This window comes from Lactuca virosa, chromosome 5, assembly GCF_052849685.1.
Source record: "Lactuca virosa cultivar CGN04683 chromosome 5, Lactuca_virosa_CGN04683_v6, whole genome shotgun sequence".
Lineage (NCBI taxonomy): Eukaryota > Viridiplantae > Streptophyta > Magnoliopsida > Asterales > Asteraceae > Lactuca > Lactuca virosa.
Window position 1 is genome coordinate 452,610,306 of NC_136430.1, and position 22,317 is coordinate 452,632,622.

General features: G+C 40.1%; 2 protein-coding genes across 4 annotated transcripts; one reads left to right on the top strand and one right to left on the bottom strand.

Annotated features, from left to right (window-relative positions):
• Nucleotides 1–3,500: 3,500 nt before the first annotated feature.
• Nucleotides 3,501–5,471, top strand: INDH (INDH1(iron-sulfur protein required for NADH dehydrogenase)). Its single transcript, XM_079052312.1, has 8 exons — nucleotides 3,501–3,590; nucleotides 3,690–3,834; nucleotides 4,116–4,238; nucleotides 4,329–4,426; nucleotides 4,544–4,670; nucleotides 4,742–4,827; nucleotides 4,900–5,025; nucleotides 5,095–5,471. The coding sequence occupies exons 1-8, from the start codon at nucleotides 3,564–3,566 to the stop codon at nucleotides 5,263–5,265; spliced, it is 903 nt and encodes a 300-aa protein (XP_078908438.1). The 5' UTR covers nucleotides 3,501–3,563; the 3' UTR covers nucleotides 5,266–5,471.
• A 789-nt stretch (nucleotides 5,472–6,260) lies between these two features.
• Nucleotides 6,261–10,232, bottom strand: LOC145114454 (flowering locus K homology domain-like). 3 transcript variants are annotated; one of them, XM_079050462.1, is made up of 7 exons: nucleotides 10,089–10,232; nucleotides 8,967–9,358; nucleotides 7,618–7,855; nucleotides 7,389–7,537; nucleotides 7,006–7,302; nucleotides 6,713–6,889; nucleotides 6,261–6,642 (listed from the first exon to the last, which is right to left on the bottom strand). In XM_079050462.1, exons 2-7 carry the CDS (start codon nucleotides 9,345–9,347, stop codon nucleotides 6,454–6,456), a joined length of 1,431 nt encoding a protein of 476 aa, XP_078906588.1. In that variant the 5' UTR covers nucleotides 9,348–9,358; nucleotides 10,089–10,232; the 3' UTR covers nucleotides 6,261–6,453. The 3 variants fall into 3 exon arrangements, with proteins under 3 accessions (XP_078906588.1, XP_078906586.1, XP_078906587.1); XM_079050460.1 differs by having other exon boundaries at nucleotides 6,713–6,907; XM_079050461.1 differs by having other exon boundaries at nucleotides 6,713–6,907; nucleotides 8,967–9,350; nucleotides 10,089–10,218.
• Nucleotides 10,233–22,317: the final 12,085 nt, after the last annotated feature.

Here is a 22,317-nt window from a genome sequence, read left to right on the forward strand (position 1 = left end):
TCATTTTCCATTTCCGCTGGTACGACGGAAGTTTTTGCGGCAAAAATAAATGAGTGACTGAGAATGATTCCCCCATTCTCAACCTTTTTTATTTTCTCAATTGAACTTACATCTCTCTCTCTCTCTCTCTCTCTCTCTCTCTATATATATATATATATATATATATATATATATATATATATATATATATATATATATATGGTGAGGTTCAATAGAGAACCATAATTAACCAAGGAACCAATATTTTTTTCAACTTTTAGAACTTATTTTTTATAAAAAAAAAACTAAAAATACAAAAATTCATAACTTTTTATCCTTTTTCCAATGATATCAAATTCGGATTTTTTTTTTACGTCAAATTCACAATGTGAGTCTTTGAAAATTCACCATGTGAATCCGGATTCACACGGTGAATCCGAAAAATATTTTTCACATTCACAATGTTAATATATGAATTTAGATATTTTTAGATTTTTTTTTCGATAAAGAATAAGCTCTAGAAATTGAAAAAAAGATTTGGTTCCTTGAAGAACCAATAATTATGGTTCTCTATTGAACTTTTCCATATATATATATATATATATATATATATATATATATATATATATATATATATATATATATAGGTTCAAATGTTTCTCACATCTATTGTGTGCTAGAATGCACCAATAAGAATTTAGTATTAATTATATGTATATTAAATTCTATCCATACTTATAATTCATTTTTATGGAAATATAATTAAATTCGTCATTAATGTCAACAATAATATTCTTTAAGAATGAATTCATATCTAGAAGAATGAGAGTGTATTCCAGCAGAATGAGAATGTATTCTAGTAGAATACACTCTCGTTCTTCATAGTCCATTCAACTTTATTGTATTTTAAGTGAGTGAGTTCTGAAACAAAATACGAACTCATATATAAAAACTTAGATACGAATTTATTCTGAAAGAATGTTATTGTTAACCTTAATAACGGATTTAATTAGTTTCCATAAAAAGAGAATTATAATTATGGATATCATTTAATATACATATAATTATGGAAATCATTTAATATCTATATTTATTTAATTAAATAATTATTTAATTTATAAAATTTTTATTGGTGCATTCTAGCACACAATAAATGTAAAAAACAAAATAACATAGCCCTATATATATATATATATATATATATATATATATATATATATATATATATATATATATATATATATATATATCGATATATTATGGGTGAGTTGTGGGCGGACAAGCTGTGTGTTGAAGGCCAAGATACTCGGACGAACCAACTTGATGTTGTAGGCCAAAAGGGCGGACAAACCTTGTTGAAGACCATTACGTGCATGCATTGTGTATTCCAAGAACCGGGGAAAAACAAAGACGTAATTGTACACACTCTCCAACAGTCTTTATGATTTTGAGAAATATTTGGATGTGCTACTCTGATTTTGGAATTTATGTTGAGAAACATATATTCTGATGATGTTGGTGTTTATAAAAATGGTTTTATTTCCTTTAAAATTTGAAAAAAAAATATATTGTTTTGTGACGTTACAAAGTTTTTGGCAAATTGCCCAAAAGAATATTAAAGCACTAGTTTTATGTGTTTGTGGCCATATTTTGCATATGATCGTGTTTCTTTTTTTGCTAATGTGCGTTTGGTTGTGCTTTTAGCATGTGAAAGAGAGTGAATTAACAAAGATTTGTCTAATTAGAATTATTGTTAGAAGTTTCTTGATTTGGGGTCTACTAATTTGTTGAAATTCTGATTATGGGACATTTCAGAAGATCCGTCATATAAAAAATGCACCTCTTAAGTTGTTTTTTAATGTTTAGATCCTACATTGGTGTCATTGCCTACACGCCTTGGAAAGAGGAATAGACTCTTATTATTGTTGTGTAATGTATAGTTCAGGCCCGACCTTACCTTATGACAACATAAGCAAGGACTTAGGCCCCACTTTCTAGTAAAGATTGTTAGTTTGTTAGGCAGTACAAACGGACGCCGCAATCAACGAGTTGCGACTAGCGACGCTGCCATGATTCAATTTCATTGTGCTTCTTCCTTCTCGTCTTGACGTCTTCTCCTCCCATCCCTCCAATATCGATTCTTGAAAACGGATTAACTGAAAGATTTGAAACGCTGCCAACAACTTATCAATTCTTCCGTCTCGGTCCATTCTGTGATTCTAGATTAAGATTTGACGATTCACGATTGTCGATTGTAAGAAGTAAGAAAAGCAATATTTTATCTTTTCAGTTTTTATGTTTCAAATATACTGACTTTAGGAGTATAATACAACATCATTGTATCCAATATAGATGATTGACTAATTGTTGTATCAAGAAAATAATAATATTTTAAAATTTTTGTTGAAGAAAATCTGATTTTAGAATCTGAGATCTCTGATTCTCTGTAATATGTATACATATATGATATATGAATATGGATATACCAGTTTGAAATTAGAGAATTTGTTGATAGATTTCTAAATGTTTCAGTGATATTACAGAATTAGAGAATTTGTTAAAAATTTTGAGTTTTCCATTTGACTCATTGTGTCAAGCAAGCAGGCAAGCAGGATGTATTTCCTTTAATCCATAATTCATTATTCCCAGTTTATTGTTTGTTCATTTGTAGTTGTTCAATACTTCCCATTTACTTTTGTTTGTTCATTTGTTTATTTTTGTTTGTTTTGGTGATTGTTATTAGAAAAGGCCAAAGAGCCCCAAATTTTTGGTTCGCTTAGAGCCTCCGGTATAGTTACTATAAACGATTTTCCTTGAGATGATGATATGTTAAATTTCTTTTTGCAAGTTGAATCCTACATATATTTCTGAATCTAGAATGAGTGTTGGATTAGTTGGTTAAGTTATTTTATAAAAAATAAGAATTTAGCAAAAAAAAATATCTCCCTGTTGTAATGAAAGAATAGTTTTATATTCTCCTTTTGACATGTGTCACCATATTAGGCCTTCATAATTAATGCATATTTTAATTTTCTTTTACCATGTGTCACTTTATTATGTCTTCTAATTAATGCATGCCACTTGTCAACTAAAAAAATAAAATTAATACAAATTATAAAGTGATATAATTTTATATATTTATTTAAATCAATAATTATAATTTTATATAACTAAAAAAATCTTTTAATTAATAATTTATTTAAAATAAGTGATTAATAATTTTAAGTTTTTTTACTATTAAATTTTAATTAATTTTGTAACCGTAGTTTCCAGGGGTTATAAACTAGTAATAATATAGAATGATAGAGGTTCCAACCAACCGAACAAATATAGGGTTAATAACTTAATATGATCATTTTGAAAACATATATGCAATCAATATGTATTGAGCTATTATATTTTAATGTAAACGAATCGGAACAAAAAAAAAATATCCAAACTACTTAAACGGATTCGGATTGTAACCTAAAACCCGACCCATGATACCAGTTCCACTTCTCACAAAAACCTGTCGAACATTTATTTTATGCTTCTGCGACTTCAAATCTGTCGAACATTTATGCTTCTGCGAGTTCAAAACACCCATGAATCGATTTTTCAACGCTGCCACTGTAAGATTCTAAGGCGCTTCCTTTTATCGTCTAATTTATTAATTTTTACTTCAGGTAATTGATAATTTGCTTCTGTTTTGTGTAAATGTCTTGATAAAGAAAAATCTCGGAGGTCTCAGAGGCTATGCTGTTGGTGCAGAGAGTAGGAATGTCTCTGATGCTCGAAGCCTGAAAATTGAAGGAGTTAAAGATATTATAGCCGTTGCTTCTGGCAAAGGTGGCGTGGGCAAGTCAACTACTGCTGGTAATTTATCAAATTATGGAAAATTTTGTGGTTGAGCTTTCGTAGATCATTGATTTAGGGTTCCGATCGTTAGGTAATTTGAACATCTTAATCAATGGATTTGCTCATTTCCTTGGCAGATAGATATGCCAATTTAACATTTCAGATCAAATATTGTGGTTTTTCAAACTCTGATTGATCAACCAATAAGATATAGATATTGATAAAGCATAACTTATAATCCTTCATTCGCATTCCACAAACACATTATCACTAGTAGCGTGTTGACTTTGTATTTGCAGTTAACTTGGCTGTTTCACTAGCCAATAAGTGCCAACTTAGTGTTGGATTGCTTGATGCTGATGTATATGGACCATCGATCCCTACAATGATGAAACTTCATGGGAAGCCTGAAGTAAGTAAAGGTGATTTTGTTTGTTCTTAAAGTTTATAATGCCTTTATTTATAGGAACACAATAAACTTTGACCTCTAATGTTTTTTTTATCAATGTCAGGCAATAAAATGATTCCAATTGAGAACCATGGAGTGAAGTGTATATCAATGGGGTCTCTTGTAGAGAAAGATGCTCCAATCGTGTGGAGGGGTCCTATGGTACATGTCTCTTATGAATCTTACATTTTTCAATATTTTGATATATACTTTTTGTTATTGGAAGAAAAGAAACTATTTAAATGGACATTTTCATAATAAGCATCTTTTGATAATAAGGTGATGAAAGCTTTAGAACAAATGACAAGAGGAGTTGAGTGGGGGCAGCTAGATATTCTTGTGGTAGATATGCCACCTGGCACTGGTGATGCTCAAATCTCTATGTCACAGAGGCTGCAATTATCAGGTACATGAATTGTTGTTGGAGATTTGAATCGTTTTATTTTTAACATGATACCATTTGTTGTGTTGTGGCAGGAGCATTGATTGTATCAACTCCTCAAGATGTTGCATTAATGGATGCTCGAAGAGGAGTCAAAATGTTCTCCAAAGTCTCGGTTCCTGTATGATAATCTCCAAAGCTTTTATGCCCTTTGTTAGTTAAGTTTACATTTTAATGGATAGTTGATTTGCAGATATTGGGGCTCATAGAGAACATGAGTTATTTCAAATGTCCACATTGTAGCAAACCATCTTACATTTTTGGAAAAGGGGGGGCCCGCAAAACAGCTGATGAAATGGGACTAGGATTTGTTGGCGAGGTATGTCACTGTCACTGTCATTGTCATTATTGATACTGATACTGATATACTGATGGGTAATGGTTGTAGATACCGTTGGAGGAGGAGATCAGAAGCGGGTGTGATGAAGGTGTCCCTGTGGTTGTATCTCGTCCAGAATCTGCTGTTTCAGTAGCATATGGTGATGTAGCTTTGAAAATTATCAGCAGACTTCATGAATTAGCAGCTGATCAACAGTTTAAACCTCAAATAAATCTATAAAATCACCATTTTTATGTCTTTAGTTGTTATATGTTTTGGTCAAGTTATGTTGAATGAGAGAGGTCAAGACATACAACTAGTTGTAGGTTTGTAGCATATAAACTGAGGGAGTTCCTTACAGGGTTAAATGCTATTTCAGTCATGAAATAGCTACATATTCTCATTTATTGTTTTTATTATATAATAATTTGTTTTTTTTTTTTTAATTATGACACTGTAATTTCACTTTTTTTTTTCCAACATGAGTTCCAGTCTACAACCTCCTGATATATCATTTATTCAAACAGTTGAGACTTTTGGTTAATTGTTTATAGATGAAAAGATGTCACTTTTCAACATGCATTTGAGAATGACAGGTTTTATAACTTTAGGCCTAGTTTGTGAGTTATAGCAAAGAGAGAAGAAAAATTGAAAGAAAATTAGGGTACTCGAGTTTGAAAGAAATAAATGGAAAATAAACATTCATATCTTGATTTTTTGGTTGTCTAAGATCAATATAATCATATTTGAACAATTAAATGTAGAGTTCCTTAAGAGAAAAATAAATACAGTTATTAGTTAGTTTACTGTCCTTAGTAACCACTTTGAAATTCAATGTCCAACACCCAAATCAACCATGCTACAAAACTATTACAAATTCCGACGTTGTAGGACCAAAATAATAAAACTGACTGATTTAGCGCTTCAAGCAAAAAAACAGTTATTGTAATTATTAAGTTGTGGCTAAATATATTCACCATTATGTCTGGTTTAACCATTATAATTCAGTTTTGTCAATAAAAAGTAATAAAGTTTTGATCCGTTGCTAATGACAAATCAAAGTGGTTACAATAAATTTCTATAGCAACCCCTTTAACATGCATGCTACAACAGAACATAGAAAAAAAATTGTCAAACATATGCAAAACTAAAATATAATGAAAAATGGGCAAATTCATATATTTTTTTGCCCTTGATATTGTAACTTGTTTAGGTGAGGTCCCTGCAACAAAAAATAAAATAACACCTTGATTGGATAAGGTTTCAAAATATCATTCCAAATGAACCCCGAAATTTCATGTTGTCAGCACTAACAAATCAAACAAAGAAAAAAACAATCTACCTATTTCTAAACAAGAATATCCATCCTGTTACAACATGTTCCCATTCATTCATAACAGAAACCAATCTCACACAAGGAAGGACGTTTCAATACCCATAATTCCCTCCATACACGGGCCCACCATACTCGGCAGCAGGAGGTGCATGGCCAGTGGGGGGTGGCTGAGAAGCGTAAGCCGGAGGAGGAGCATGACCAGGGTACGGATTATATGCTTGGGCAGGTGGTGGAGCACTTGCAGAATTCTGAGCAGCAGTTGCAGCTTCCGCCACAAAATTCTAAATTCCAACCACCAAACAAAAAATATCAGTAACAGATGGAAAATTTTTAAAGTATTTATTTATTTACCTGAATCAATTGCTGAGCTGTCTGAACCTGTGAAGCAGATCCGTTAATCTCAACAGTCATTTCATCAGGAACTCCACGTGTTTCTTGAATTGCAATTGTTGCACCACTTGCTCGTCTGATATAACTAATATTTGTGCCAGATGTACCAATTACAGCATCAGCATATGAAAGTGGGATCTGCATGTTATGCGACACCTACATATAAATTCAATCTTCAATATTCAGACATGTGTTTTTCTTTTCAACTTTATAATTTATTATTATTATTATTATTATTATTATTATTATAATACCTTTGTGACTATGGATTGTTGTTGTGCCTGTGGTTGAGGAGTTGAAGTGTGACTGTGAGGTGGTCCCATGGATGGATCCCTGCCAAAGCTAGGTGGTGGGCCCTGCTGACGAGGCTGTACTTTATCCATTGGTTGAGGCGGGTAAAAGTTGTCAAACTGGTGCTGCTGAGGTGGCATAAACTGATTGGGCCCAAAACCACCCGCATTCATTGGGAAACCACCTTGAGGAGACGGGCCTGGGCCCCACGGTTGGGGAGGTGGCATCTCTTGATTTTGACGAGGATTTGGCATTTGCATCTATCAAAAACTCAAAACTCAAAATAAAATTAAAGGAATGGAATGGAATGGCTGATTCCGTTGTAATCACAAGGGAACTAACTTACTTGCATCTCGAATATCCCAATAACACTGCGATCAACTAAGAACTTTCTCAGATGAGTAGCAACCAGCTCCACAGCCTTGTGTACACCTGTCGCCTCCCCTTGTATCTCAACAACACTATCATCAGGTAAAGCAAAAATCGGTAGGTTTTCTGCATGTTTCCAAACATACATCAAAATTTATCATTTGGGAAAAGAAAAGAAATGATTATAAATATAATCAATCAATCACCTCCTATGACACGGATTTTACAATTTGAAGAATCTTGAATGGTTTTAATGGTGGCACCCTGTTTCCCTATCAGGCTTCCACCTTGTGTCCCTGCAACAAGAAGCCTTGTAGAGATGGTGGCAGGCTGGACACGTGCAGGATCACTGTCAGCATCCATCACACGTTGATGAACCTTCAACAAACCATCAATGGCAGGTGGAATCAAAGCATCTGGTTCCTCTTTTGCAGAAATCAACACCTAAACAATCACACACCAATTGTTTAATCAAGAAACCACTTTATTAAACTTTCCAACAATATTTGTATAATGATTGGATTACTACAAATACAAAGAAGCAATGAAAAGGATGGGAGAAAGAAAAAAGTTAGTTACTTTCAGCCCTAGCCACCACTTTGCAACTACACCTAATAATGAAATTTTGATTTATCTTGTAAATTCTTGGGTGCTGCATATTCTGCAACCATTAATGATATACCTTACTAACTTTTTAGTGTGTTATTACCTTTTAAGATGTTCTTGATTGTTATCTTATGTGGACAATATTTTGCATTTTTTATTTCGGTTTAGTTTTTAATTGATTTTATGTATATAATATATCCTAGTCTTTATAGGTTTTGTTTACTTGTTTGACTAGCACAACAAGTGGCAAGACATCAATCCATCCAGTTCCAAAGTTACCTGCCAGCCAATCAAATCAGAGTAACTTTTGATTTTGATGCTCAATGTTGAACTGCAATCTGGATCTTTGGTTGTCTTCTAATTGGAATTGAAATGTTTCCTTATATTTGAGAGAATAACCTGCACACATTCATCTAAGTTATTGGGATAACATAAACTTATTTAGATTTAACCTCTCATTCTTCACTCTTCATATTCTTAATTCTTGTTTGTAAATTGTAATTTCACTCTCTTCTCATGTTTTCTCTTGGTTGTTAACTTTTATTTTACATCTTATCTTAACATTCCAGTTTCTTTGATAATTATATATCATCTTGCATTTATTTATGATACATTCTTTTAAGTTTTAACAAACCCCTTCCCTTTTTTGGTTCTCAAGTATTTGACATTGTGTGTTGGTTTACTTTTACTTTTATTTGTTCCTAATAGGTCCATATCAGATGCATTAAAACAACAACCAATATCACACTTCAAATCAACTCTATCTAGTCAAATTCCAGAACCAGAGAAATATATCACACATACACTATAAGAGATTGTTTCAAGAAGAATGTGGGCATCTAAAATATTAAACACATCTATGCAACTCCATTACCTTAAATTCTACATGATAGTTGAATTTATATTTTGAGAGAAACAAAATGAAACAATTTTCTTAAAAAAAACTTACAGTTCTTTCAGTAGTACCAGGAGGCCCATCAAGAATTTTAATGCGGGCCCTTGTTTCTTCACAGGTTTTCTTTATGTACTCTCCCTTGCGACCAATGATGCCACCAACTTTTTGCACAGGAACCAACAGCCTGAAAACATTCTCTCCAGGCCACCCTGGCCATTTCTTTTCCACAGCACCTTCTGCAACAGTGCCCACTACAGCAGCACCTGCCACGTCAGCATCCTCCACATCAGCACCACCTTGTTCTTCCTCATTATCTTCATTATCTTGAGTTTCTACAGCATCATCCTGCTCATTCTCAGGATCTTGAATTTCAACTGGAACAGAGTTCTCAGGCATTGCCTCTGTCTCATGTTCACTGATGTTATCCTCTGCCATTTTCTAAAAGACTGAAATGGTTAAATCAAGTAAGCTCATCTCATATATCCAAACCCAAAAATAACACCATAAACCTTCACAAAAATATATAAACATCAGAGAAATAAGGACCCAAACCCTAATTTAAAGAAGTAAAATCACACAATCCATATGAGCACCCACTAAGAACTTAAGAACAAGCCATAGACAGTTAGCAGAACAAAAAAAAAGTTATTATTCTAAGGTTGTAGGAAAAACTTCAAAAGAAATAACATACGCAGCTACAATTTGGCATTGGCAAATGTAAGAATTGTTGTGTATTCTAAACTTATTTATTATAGATTTTATAGCTAAAAAAGTTAATTAAAAGGTGGTACATTTTAAAATTAGGTGGCTGTAAATTAGCAACCGAATGCATATCCTACAGCACCTTCCGCAACTAGAAACGTATACTGACTAAAATCCCTAAATTGAAATGCTTGAAACGAGGGATTTGTCGATGAAACCTCTTCAATACAACTGCATGCATCCGTACAAAACCCTAGACAGAAAATTAACCCAACCTATCAAATTTCAACAGCCGACAAATGGCTACGTGTTTTAATCTAAAGAATCAAATCAATTCACCAAAAGATTCCACGGGAAGATGAGAAAAACTAGGCAACTACGCAATTACATAAATTTTCGTCAAGAACCCCATACAGATCCATATACAAATCAACAAGCGTACGCAAAATCGGAGTAGTAAGATAACAAACTTACCAGGGTTTAGAGTGAAGTCGATTGTCGATGATTTCGTAATTGAATGAGCGGTATAGAGACGGCTTGGCTGCACGTTGTGGAGAATCGAATGGCTTTTATCGTAGTTTATGGAGGAGAGAATAGGGATTCATGTTTGGATAATTTCTCTTTGGACCCTGCAGATTTGGTTTTATCAACTTTGACCCCACAAACTTTTGACTTGCCACGAATCATTCACCACCATTTCACCGGTAACCACTAACCAACTAATCATCTCTAAATTATTAAATGAGAACTTTTAATTCATAAATGAAGCAATCAGGGCATTTGATTGTATTTTAATCATATGTTTTCCACCCTTCGATCAAATCGCTAACAGCATCCTCATTAAACTTTTGATTAAACATAATTACAACTAATTATGAAAATTTTAAATTCAGCAAACAAATCATTCCATTTAACTCCGAGATATTAGTTTCTCCATAAATCTAACCAAAAACATTAATCGCCCCATCTTTCTCCTCTGTCTTTCTCTTTTAAACCCTAATTTCATAATCCTCTTCGTCCTCCATGTCATGGTTGTGCTACGAGGAAAATTCTATAATCCTAAATCCACTCCCAAAAACTCTCTATGTACTCGTCCATCAACCATACTTTTGAAGAACTCCCTCTTAGATTCCTTCCACCGTTCTTTGTTCTCTCTATTTTCCACCACCGGTATATGAGCCACCGCCTCACAATGAGTCTCCCACTTTATCTCTGCAGAAATGGGTTCTCTAAAAACCCTTAAAAACCAACTGTATTTTCTTGAATACGATCGGTGATTCATGGCCCTTCCACTACTTGCTGCATAATTCTTTTCCATCGCTACTCTTTCCTGTTATCAATAAGTCATAGAATCCAATCTAATTTATTGGTCCCCATTTCTTCGATAAGTTATTACTCGACCTCACCCTCGAACCTGGATCTTCACCTTATCGCACCACCGTCTCCCAACACAGATTTGCCTTACTAGTGACCTTACTAAGGTTATGGGAGTGATATACTAGTGACCTTACAAGCATTCATACTAGGATCAGTGTCATACTAGAACATAACAAAAGTATTCATACTAGGATCAGTGTCATACTAGAGACCTTACAAGCATTCATACTATGATCAGTGTCATACTAGAACAGAACAAAAGTATTGTGATTGTTGGACAACACAATTAGGCTTGGGGACATATAATCAGATATGGGAGTGATATAGCCTGATCAACTATATCTTTCCGAGAAGTGATTAACATGTGCCTAGGGATGGTTGTGGTGTTGCAACAAGTCTAAAAACTTACCAACACTACTACAATGAAAACTTTAGAACATAACATAAACTAAAACTTAAAAATACTATAGGAGTATTTTGTGTACTATAATTACTTATGTGCAAACTAAAAGGTCTTTACTAGTATGTCGATAGTTGATGAGTGGATACGCTAAGGTTATATGTGACTAAGGTGGCATAGACATAGAATCTGTGATCTTTGCTTTACTTCCTGTTCCTTGTTTGGTTGTGGACTTAGAGTTAGGGTCGCTTATTCAAAGGTCTATTCTATCTTGGTTACATGTGACTGATATACACTACGCAAATATTGGAGTAACTGGTAAGGATCATCCTATAATTATCTTAAGTAGTATGTCTATTAACTATTTCTTTTACCCCTATTCTCGCGTAGATAACATGGCTGGATTCCATCTCCCCAACGACCCGTACTTCCCCAACCAAGGAAATGGTGGATGACTCGATACAGAGCCAGAAGAGAATCATGCAATTCCTTTAGATGATGACTTCGCAAAAAACTTCCCAGAGGATTCTGACTCAGAGCCAGAAGTCAATAATCTACCCCTAGTGGCCCCAATCCCAAATCCTAACCCTCGTCCGGCTTTTCAAGGCATGAAGCCTTTGTGGGCGGAGAACTTGAGCAGATGGAGTCAAGAACAGGGTCAACCCTTACCCTACAACGGAGACCGAAGCTTCTACAATCTGAGTGAGGAAGGCTCGGCAGACAGAATCCTGCCTATTCTGGTTCATATGGTTGCTCGAAATGACGAGCAGGGTAGGGCAACCATCAACCGAGTTATGGAAGTTGATGCCGATGCGGGAGTCAATACAGTCCACATTCGTCATCTACAAGCTTCTCATGGAAGAACTCTGGGCCACAATGAGGCCCTGCAGAGAGAACTTACCGCAACCCAAGCTGAAGTCAGGGAACTTCGAGCACGTCAGGCAACGTTCGAAAGGCGCATGCTGGAAATGGAGTGTCATCAGGCAGAATCGAAGGCTCATCCGAGCGGTTACCGTAGCAAGTAGCGTCTACTTTACTCTGTCTTTTGGATATAGCTTAGGTCTATGTACAGACTCTAGTATAAATTTCATGTTTATCTTAAGACCTTGAACTTTCAGTCTACTAGGTCTTTATGCTGTCAAATTTTCTTATTATAGTTTGATGTAAGACCTACTCCTAGGTCATTTTTCCCGAACTTGTTACATCTTTAATGCCAATATTATTGACAGACACCTAATCTTTTGGGGAAATCTTTATCCAAATGCTTTCATACTTCTATTTTTAGATCTCTAATTACAATCATACTCTCATCTGTTTTGTTGGGCTATGGTGATTTAGTCCATGGACCACTCTCATATTACTCACAATTGATTCTTACTATTATCTTCATCTTTGTAAACTTATAGCCACAAGATGCCTCCTCGTAGATCAAAAAGGCGCACTACTCCGATAACTCCAAATCAAACTCCACTACCTCCTCCACAATACAATCCAGTAGCTATCCAAGCTGCAGTGAATGCGGTTGTTACGGCAGCCCTAGCTCAATTCAGTGCTAGTGGTACTAGCGGGAGTGGAAACGGTGCATTCCACTCAAGGTGATGCTCATGTGCGCTCTAGAGAGTGCTCTTATAAGGACTTCACCAACTGCAAGACCAGGTGTAACGTCCATAAATTTTACGCCAAATTCAAACTTTTTCAACCATAAATAAAAGTCAAATAGTATTGTTTACAAAATGTTTTCAAATCAATATCCATCAGAGTGTCCCAAAATCATATCATAAGGATGAGGAGCGGTACGGTCACGCCTTCGCCTTGCCACGATCTCCTGAAGTACCTGAAACAATAAACTGAAACTGTAAGCCCGAGGGCTTAGTGAGCTATCCCCAAAATACCAATACCACACTGACAATACCATATCAGTAACAACCAATCAATCAATCATGCATACTGGGCCATCGGCCTGACTGGTCTGCCCTACCGGGCCTACAGTCTAACTGAATCTATTCATGCATACTGGGCCATCGGCCTGACTGGACCGCCCTACCGGGCCTTCAATCTATCAGAGTCTATCCCGAGCCTTCGGCATGACTGGTCCGCCTCGTGGGCCTGCAGTCTCCCCGGACCGCTCATAGGGTATGTTGGCCTTCAGCACAAAGCAGGACCGCCTCAACCCAACCAATAAGCAAATAACCAAGTTCACATAACTATCATATACTGGCATATACAACATCAAACATATCTATCACACTGATCATCAACCATAGAATCCTCTCGTAACGAGAGTACCGACCTAGCAGGTCACTAACATACCAATCCTTACGGATCATAAAGCATAACATATTGTCTACCCTGATTCCGATCTAGCAGACCAAACCATATGTAGCATACCATAACAATAACAACAAAAGGGTCGGCCTTGGTGCCGTAGACCCTATCGATATAGTGAGGATGACTCACCTCGCAGATGTCGACTCGAAAGGTAAACTCAAATTCTCGGATCACTTGTCACAGGCTCCACCACCTATGACCATAGTACAATATACTCATAAGTCCTTAACTCTATAAGGTACTCCATAACCCACCAGTCAACCCCTGGTCAAAGTCAAAGTCCTCAGTCAAGGTCAACAGTCCATGTTGACCCCCAACTCGCCGAGTACCCTTGGCTACTCGCCGAGTTCCTCGAAGCACATTCCACTCGCCGAGTCATCGGGGTGACTCGTCGAGTTCCTTCGATTCCCGATCAAACTCTAAGGCCACCCGTCGAGTTCCCTCCTTTCCACTCGACGGGCACATACGCATGCATATCTTAGGGAAAACTCATCCGACTCGCCGAGTTGTTCTTCAACTCGTCGAGTCTTATGGTGATCTTCATCGGACTCGCCGAGTTGTTCATCCAACTCGTCGAGTTCACGGCCATCTTCATGTGACTCGCCTAGTCAACATTGCGACTCGCCGAGTCCATTTTCCATACAGACTTGTTTTGAGCCAAGCAGCGGCTCCAAATCACAGATCCAAGCTTCTAGGGCATGCTTTTCACGTAAAGTTGCAAACTTTACGTGCATGCATGACTAATAAGGCTCTTAATGCCAAAACTAAGTTCTTAATGGGGCTTTATGCACAAAGAGGGCCTCATTCTCGACCAAAATCAAAGCTTTATGACTCTAGAACCCAAAAAGGTTACAGATCTGAAGTTACAACTTCAGATCTAGCTCATATCCCACATTACCATCTCAACCAACCCATAAAAACCCTAGATCTCAACCAAAAGAGGTCTAGAAAGAAAAAGGAGAAAAGGTGACGACTTGATACCTCCAAATGATGCTATTTGAGGTAGATTTCTGATCTCCCACACTTCCTTGCTCCTAGCCTTTTGTTTCCCCAAGCTTCTCTCCTCAAAAGATCTCCTCTCCAAAGCTTTACACACACAAGAATGAACACCACACGAATTAGGTTTTTTTTCTGAGCTCTCAAGGACTGCAAAGAGGCCAAAGGAGGCTTATGCTTCCTTAAATAGGGTGCAAAACCCCGGGATTTAGGGTTTCATCTGCCAGCTCCTACTCGCCGAGTCCCAATATGGACTCGTCGAGTAGGTAACTTAACACGCGATCCCACCCCGCTGCTACTCGACGAGTAGGTCAACCAACTCGTAGAGTAGAGCTTCACCCAATAAATCTTATTTAAACAATACCTAAGAATCGGGGCGTTACAAATCTCCCCCACCTGAACTAGACTTCGCCCTTGAAGTCCGTCGGAATAAACAATGCCGGGTAATGCTCGCGCATCTCCGCTTCCGGCTCCCATGTCCACTCGGATCCCCTCCGATGTTCCCACTGTACCTTTACCAAAGGTATTTCCTTATTCCGCAAAATCTTCTTCTTCCTTTCCAAAATAGCCACCGGCCTCTCCACATAGTTCAGGCGTTCATCGACCTGAATGTCATCCAACGATACCACTGCCTCCTGGTCCATAATGCACTTTCGCAATTGCGAAACATGAAATGTGCTGTGGATCCGGCTAAGCTCCTCCGGAAGCTCTAGCCTATAAGCCACCCTGCCAACCCTGGCAACAATCCTGAACGGTCCGATGTAGCGGGGACCCAATTTTCCCCTCTTCCTGAAGCGGATCACTCCCTTCCATGGTGAAACCTTCAGGAGAACCATGTCACCCACCTGAAACTCCAGCTCAGATCGGCGTCGGTCGGCATAACTTTTCTGCCGACTCTGAGTGGTCTGCAGTCGCTGTCTAATCTGCTGTATCATCTCGGTAGTTTGCAGAACTACCTCTGTCCGACCCATCACTCTGTGCCCAACCTCACCCCAGCAGACTGGGGTCCTACACTTCCGCCCATACAACAGCTCGAAAGGCGGGGCGCCAATACTGGAATGATAGCTGTTGTTGTAGGCGAACTCTACAAGCGGTAGGTGGGAATCCCAACTCCCACCAAAATCAATGACGCACGCCCTCAACATATCCTTGAGGGTCTGTATGGTCCGCTCACTCTGCCCATCAGTATGCGGATGGAACGCTGTACTAAAATGCAACCTCGTACCTAGTTCCTCGTGGAACTTCTGCCAAAAACGGGAAGTAAATCGGACATCCCGGTCGGAAACTATGGAAACTGGAACCCCATGGCGAGAGACAATCTCGCGGACGTACAGGTCGGCCAACTTCTCCGCCGAAGAACTCTCCCGTATAGCTAGGAAATGGGCACTCTTGGTCAATCGATCCACGATGACCCATATAGCATCGAAACCCTTTGCCGTCTTTGGCAACTTCGTGATGAAATCCATCGTGATCTGTTCCCATTTCCACATGGGAATCTCCAAGGGCTGCAGCTTACCATGCGGCCTCTGGTGCTCGGCCTTAACCATCCTACAGGTCAAGCACCTCTCAACAAACCAAGCGATATCTCGCTTCATGCCCGGCCACCAATAACTCGAACTCAGATCACAGTACATCTTGGTGGCTCCTGGATGAATAGAGAAGCGAGACTTATGAGCCTCCTCCATCACTGTCTGCCGGACCCCTCCGGTCATCGGAACCCAAACCCGACCGTAACGGGTCAACAATCCGCGGCTATCCTGAACAAACCAGGCGCTTTCGCCCTTAATCTTCTCCAACTTCCAGTTCTCTGGTCTCATACCCTCCATCTGAGCATCCCTGACCAGACCCACCAGCGGGGAATCCACAGCTATCCTCATACACCTGGCTGGGGTCGAGGACCCAGCTGACTTGCGGCTCAGAGCATCCGCAACCACGTTCGCTTTACCAGGATGGTAAAGGATCTCACAATCATAGTCCTTGACTACATCCAGCCACCTGCGCTGCCTCATGTTCAGGTTTGGCTGATCCATAATGTGCCTCAAACTCTTGTGATCCGTGTATATGGTACAACGGACCCCGTACAGATAGTGCCTCCAAATCTTGAGAGCGAAGAGCACCGCTCCCAACTCAAGATCGTGCGTGGGGTATCTCGTCTCATGCGGCTTTAACTGTCGCGATGCATAAGCTATCACTCGTCCCCTCTGCATGAGGACTGCCCCTAAGCCTGTGATGGACGCATCACAAGATACCACGAAATCCTCCACTCCCTCGGGGAGTGTCAACACTGGCGCCTCGCATAACCGCTGCCGGAGGGTCTCGAACGCCCTCTGCTGCTCAGGGCCCCCCCGGAAATCCACTCCCTTCCTCGTTAGACGAGTGAGGGGTACGACAACCTTGGAGAAATCACGAATGAACCTCCGATAATACCCCTCTAAACCCAAGAAACTCCTGATGTATGAGGGAGATCTCGGAGTCTCCCACTGCATAACCGCCTCCACCTTGGCCGGATCAACCAAAATCCCATCCTGGTTAACGAGATGTCCGAGGAACTGAACCTCTCATAACCAAAACTCACACTTCGAGAACTTGGCATACATCCGTTCTCATCGCAGCACCCCCAGCAGCTCCCTGAGATGCTCCTCATGCTGCTCTCGGGTCTTGGAATATACCAAGATGTCATCTATGAACACAATGACCGAGCGATCGAGCATCGGTCTACAGACTCGGTTCATCAGATCCATGAACACTGCTGGCGCGTTGGTAAGCCCAAACGACATCACCACGAACTTGTAATGACCATAACGAGTCCGAAACGCGGTTTTCTCCACGTCTTCCCCCCTCACCCTGACCTGGTGGTATCCTGATCTCAAATCAATCTTGGAAAACCAAGATGCACCCTGCAGCTGATCAAAAAGATCGTCTATCCTCGGAAGCGGATAACGGTTCTTCACCGTTAACTTGTTCAGCTCCCTATAGTCAATGCACATCCTGTGCGAACCGTCCTTCTTCCTGACGAAAAGGATCGGTGCTCCCCAGGGTGAACTACTCGGACGAATGAACTACTTACCCAGCAGCTCCTGCAACTGAGACGACAACTCCTGCATCTCTGGTGGTGCCAGTCGGTATGACGCCTTAGCGATAGGGGCCGCACCCGGCACTAGATCAATCCTAAACTCAACCTGCCTCTCCGGAGGCACTCCGGGTAACTCATCCGGAAACACATCAGCAAACTCCCTAACCACCGGAACCTCTGAAACTGAGAGTTGCTCCCTAACCCGTGTATCTACTACATACGCCAAATAACCGGCACACCCGTGCTGTATATACTGTCGAGCCCTGGCTGCCGAACAAAACCCTGATCCCAACCTGGTGCCCTCGCCATATACTACCAGTTCTCCCCCACTTGGGGTTCGAACCACCACCCGCTGCCTCTCACAATCGATCATGGCACCGAAACGGCTAAGCCAATCCATCCCTACAATCACGCATACATCCCCCATGGGGATAGGAATCAAATCTATCGGGAAGGACACCCCGAAAATCTCCAACTCGCATCCCCGGTAAACCAAAAAAGCAGAAACCCCGTGCTCGTTGGCGATCGAAACTCGCAACGGACACTCAAGATCACCTATCGGCACACTGAACCCTCTAGAGAAGGTCTGAGATACAAACGACCGACTCGCCCCCGAGTCAAATAATACCAAAGCGAGCAAGGAATTCACTAGAAACGTACCTAACCACAGGTACAATCAATAAGCATAACACCAATACAATAACTGAGACAGAAAATAAAAACATACCAGCAACCACATCCGATGCTGCCTTGGCCTCCTCGACTGTGAGCTGGAAGGCGCGACCCTGAGCCTTCGGAGGCTCCACCCTGCCTGGCCTCCCATCTCCAATCCTCACAGTGGTTGGCGCGGGACCCTGCGCCAACTTGGCGGCGAGCTGCGGACAGTTGGTCTTCACATGACCAACCTGATGACAATGGTAGCAAATCCTCATATCTGCTGGAGGGGCGGACTGACGGCAGTCCCTGGCATAGTGCCCCTCCTTGCCACATTTGTGGCACCCCCTCCTGCTCTATACACTCCCGAATGAACCCTACCACACTTTCCATAAGTGCGGCTCTGCTGACCCCCAGACCGTGCATCTGCGATCTTAGACCGCTTAGGCGCCGGCTGAGATTGTGCCGGTGCCTGATGCTGCTCCTTCTGCTGCATCTCTATCTCCAACTCACGCCGCCTCGCGACTTACTGTAGATCCAGGAGGGTCTCACAACGCTGTGTACCCACAAACTATCGTATGTCCGTCTTGAGCATACTTAGATAACGAGTCATCTGAGACTGCTCCGATGCAAACTCCGGGCAAAACATCGCCCTCTCCGTGAACATCCGGGTAATCTCCATCACAAACTCCCCATCATGTCTCAATGTCAAAAACTCCTGAGCAAGCCGCTCCTGTTCCACGCGCGGAACGTAGCGGGTGCGAAACATATCCCGAAACTGCTCCCAAGTAACAGCAGCCCGCTGATCATCAGAATATAAACCTGTCGTCAATCTCCACTAGTCCTTTGCCCCTAGCCTAAGCAGGTTCAGAGCACACCTGACCTTCTGGTCAGCAGGACATGAGCACGTGAAGAAACAGCCCTCTACGTCAGACAACCACCGCATAGCCCTGATCGCATCCTGAGTACCATCAAATGTCGGGGGCTTCGTATTATCGAAGTCCCGGTACTGGAAAGCCCTGCCGGCTCCTCCTCCAACCCCTGCCGCAGTTACAGCCGAAGTGGCTGCAACGGCTGTTGTCTCTGCCAGAGCTGCATATCGCTCATCAAAATACTTGACCATCGCGGTCTTGATCGACCCAAACATCTCTGGTAGCTGCGCTCGGAAAGCCGTAGCGACCTCATCGTGCAGAATCTCCCGGATCCTGGCATCCAGCTCCTCAGTCCCCATCTGAACCACGGGCTCAGGTGCTACTGGCACCTCTGGCCCTCCGTCTCCCTGTCCCGACCCTGATCCGGATCCTGATCCTGATCCGGACCCAACAGCAAAACGTCTCGTCACCACCATACTGAAAAATACGTTCAAGACATCAGATACACAAAATATTATCGGGAGACCAAAACTCACAAATCCTAGGGGTTGTGACTTCCTTGCTACGCGTATGGGTCCTGTGCTTCCAGTAGTACGGGCCCATACTACCTTCCACACCTACCCATATTTGTCTCAAGTATCACCACAACTCCCTAATACTATACTCAACATAATGTGCGCTCAACCCTCATTACCAGGGGACATCGCCTATCTCATTATTGATCCCACAACTCTGCACAACTCATACTTCCATGGAACTTCCATCAGCCCCTGCAGCGCTAGTGTATGCTAGTCGCACATAACGCTGGACCCGATAGACTTTCGAATATCCAACGCTACCCTAAGATCGAGTCAGACATTCTCAGGCTATAAGATCTTAACTATACACGGCCGTGATGCATACACTAAACATCTACAGTTATGATGTCAATCCCATATACAAGAAACCCTAGGCTAATAGGTATCATATAATCAGGCAAATCTATCATGCGATTCCTGAAGATCCCTAGCCTAGCACTAGCATGATGTTCTAACATATCAGAATATCAAATAACTGTATGGTATTTTGGGGTTTACTTACAGGCTCCGGCTGATCGTACCCTCTGCATCCTCCATCCTTTCTTTTGAAAACCATTTTTAAAACTTACTTCCCAAAAACCTCCTTGGTTTGAGACTGGATTCACACGAGTGTTCCTCCAATTCACTCAAACCAAGGCTCTGATACCAACTTGTAACGTCCATAAATTTTACGCCAAATTCAAACTTTTTCAACCATAAATAAAAGTCAAATAGTATTGTTTACAAAATGTTTTCAAATCAATATCCATCAGAGTGTCCCAAAATCATATCATAAGGATGAGGAACGGTACGGTCACGCCTTCACCTTGCCACGATCTCCTGAAGTACCTGAAACAATACACTGAAACTGTAAGCCCGAGGGCTTAGTGAGCTATCCCCAAAATACCAATACCACACTGACAATACCATATCAGTAACTGATGGGTTTTGAGCATTCTAACACTCCTATGGTGTACATGCAACCCTAGAAACCTTGGATCTATGTTTGACTATGATACATGCAAATAATTATTTTTCCAAGGTTCTTATCCTATCTAGCATGGCATGGGGAACTTGAATCAAATAAAGCTAGTAGAATTACTTACCTTGTAGTTGTAGTTGATTGCTTGGAGTTTTAGAGCCTAGCACCAATAGTGTGGATGCCTCAAATGGAAATCACAAATCACCACAAACTTGGAACTTTGAGAGAATAGTAATCACCTTCTTGAAATCGGCCCTCTTACTTTACTCACCACCACTCATGTGATTTCAAGAACCAAAGCCTCCTTTATATAGTGTGGTGGATTAGGGTTACATTCATGTAAACCCTAATACCTATGTCTTTTCATTTCCATGAGATCCATGGGTTAAAGCTCCATGGAGTATCCATGGACTTTCCATGCAAGCCTAGCCCATTCCAAATAAGCATTAGCCCACACTATATAAATACAAGAGCCCATATTTAATTAGTCATACTTTTGATCTCTAAATTAATTCTATATTAATTATAGATCAATACTAATTAAATAATATGATTTTATATTAATATATTAGGACTTATAATATATTAATAAATCATAACTTATACTATTCTCAAACGATTATCCATAAATTGTTCGGGTGAAGTGCAACCCAAATTGACCATGCCGGGTCGGGTCAAGTACATACCAAATATAGTTATGGACTTAGACACTATATCCAACAGTCTCCCACTTGGATAAGTCTAATAACTATAGTTGCAAGTATGACTTCAGGAACCAATCAGCCATCGTAGCTCTTTAAACTCTGTTGAACTATGAAGCGCCATTTTAGATAAGTGATCATATAATCCTCTGTTCTAGATATCAGCCGGACAAATACATGGAACATGGTCTTGCTTATTGTCCAGCATTTGTTTCCCGATTTCCGATTTGTTTGACATAGAACTTAACTGAACACATCAATTTAGTTTTGACCGGGCCCGGTACATAGGTCAAAACAAAATCATCGAGGGGCCCAGATATCGCTTCTAATCCTAGAAGGAACAGATAAACTTCGACTCATATGTTTGCTCTACTACTTGTTGAATTACACACAAAAGCACGGTTTATAACATCGAGTTACCAATGCGTTTTCGTGCAATCAATGCATAACCAACTCATAGGCAACAAATCATATCTCTAGGTTTGAAGACTTATATGATATTACTGTCTCACGATCACTCGAGATAAATTCCATGAAGTGATACAAGTGAGCGTGGGTTGAATCCAATACTCAGAACTTATGAGCACTCATGAGTGCTGTAGCCCCGCTTTGTCTAACATCTTAGACCTCTACAAGCCAACCCATGACAGTCTTGATTCATATCTACTTCCAACATATGACCGACTGTGGAGAGTTTGAATAATATGATATAAACCATAACATAATTATTCTGGAAGTCAAAACATGCAAAAAGAAATAATAG

What these genes read in the sequence shown, in the direction of transcription:
- INDH (XM_079052312.1), top strand. Translation starts at nt 3,564, where the DNA reads ATGAATCGATTTTTCAACGCTGCCACT. An exon ending in GATTTTTCAACGCTGCCACT is followed by an intron (nt 3,591 to 3,689) that starts GTAAGATTCTAA and finishes GTCTTGATAAAG; the next exon opens with AAAAATCTCGGAGGTCTCAG. An exon ending in GGGCAAGTCAACTACTGCTG is followed by an intron (nt 3,835 to 4,115) that starts GTAATTTATCAA and finishes TTGTATTTGCAG; the next exon opens with TTAACTTGGCTGTTTCACTA.
- LOC145114454 (XM_079050460.1), bottom strand. Translation starts at nt 9,347, where the DNA reads ATGGCAGAGGATAACATCAGTGAACATGAGACAGAGGCAATGCCTGAG. An exon ending in CTGGTACTACTGAAAGAACT is followed by an intron (nt 7,856 to 8,966) that starts GTAAGTTTTTTT and finishes GTGATTGTTTAG; the next exon opens with GTGTTGATTTCTGCAAAAGA. An exon ending in TTGGGATATTCGAGATGCAA is followed by an intron (nt 7,303 to 7,388) that starts GTAAGTTAGTTC and finishes AGTTTTTGATAG; the next exon opens with ATGCAAATGCCAAATCCTCG.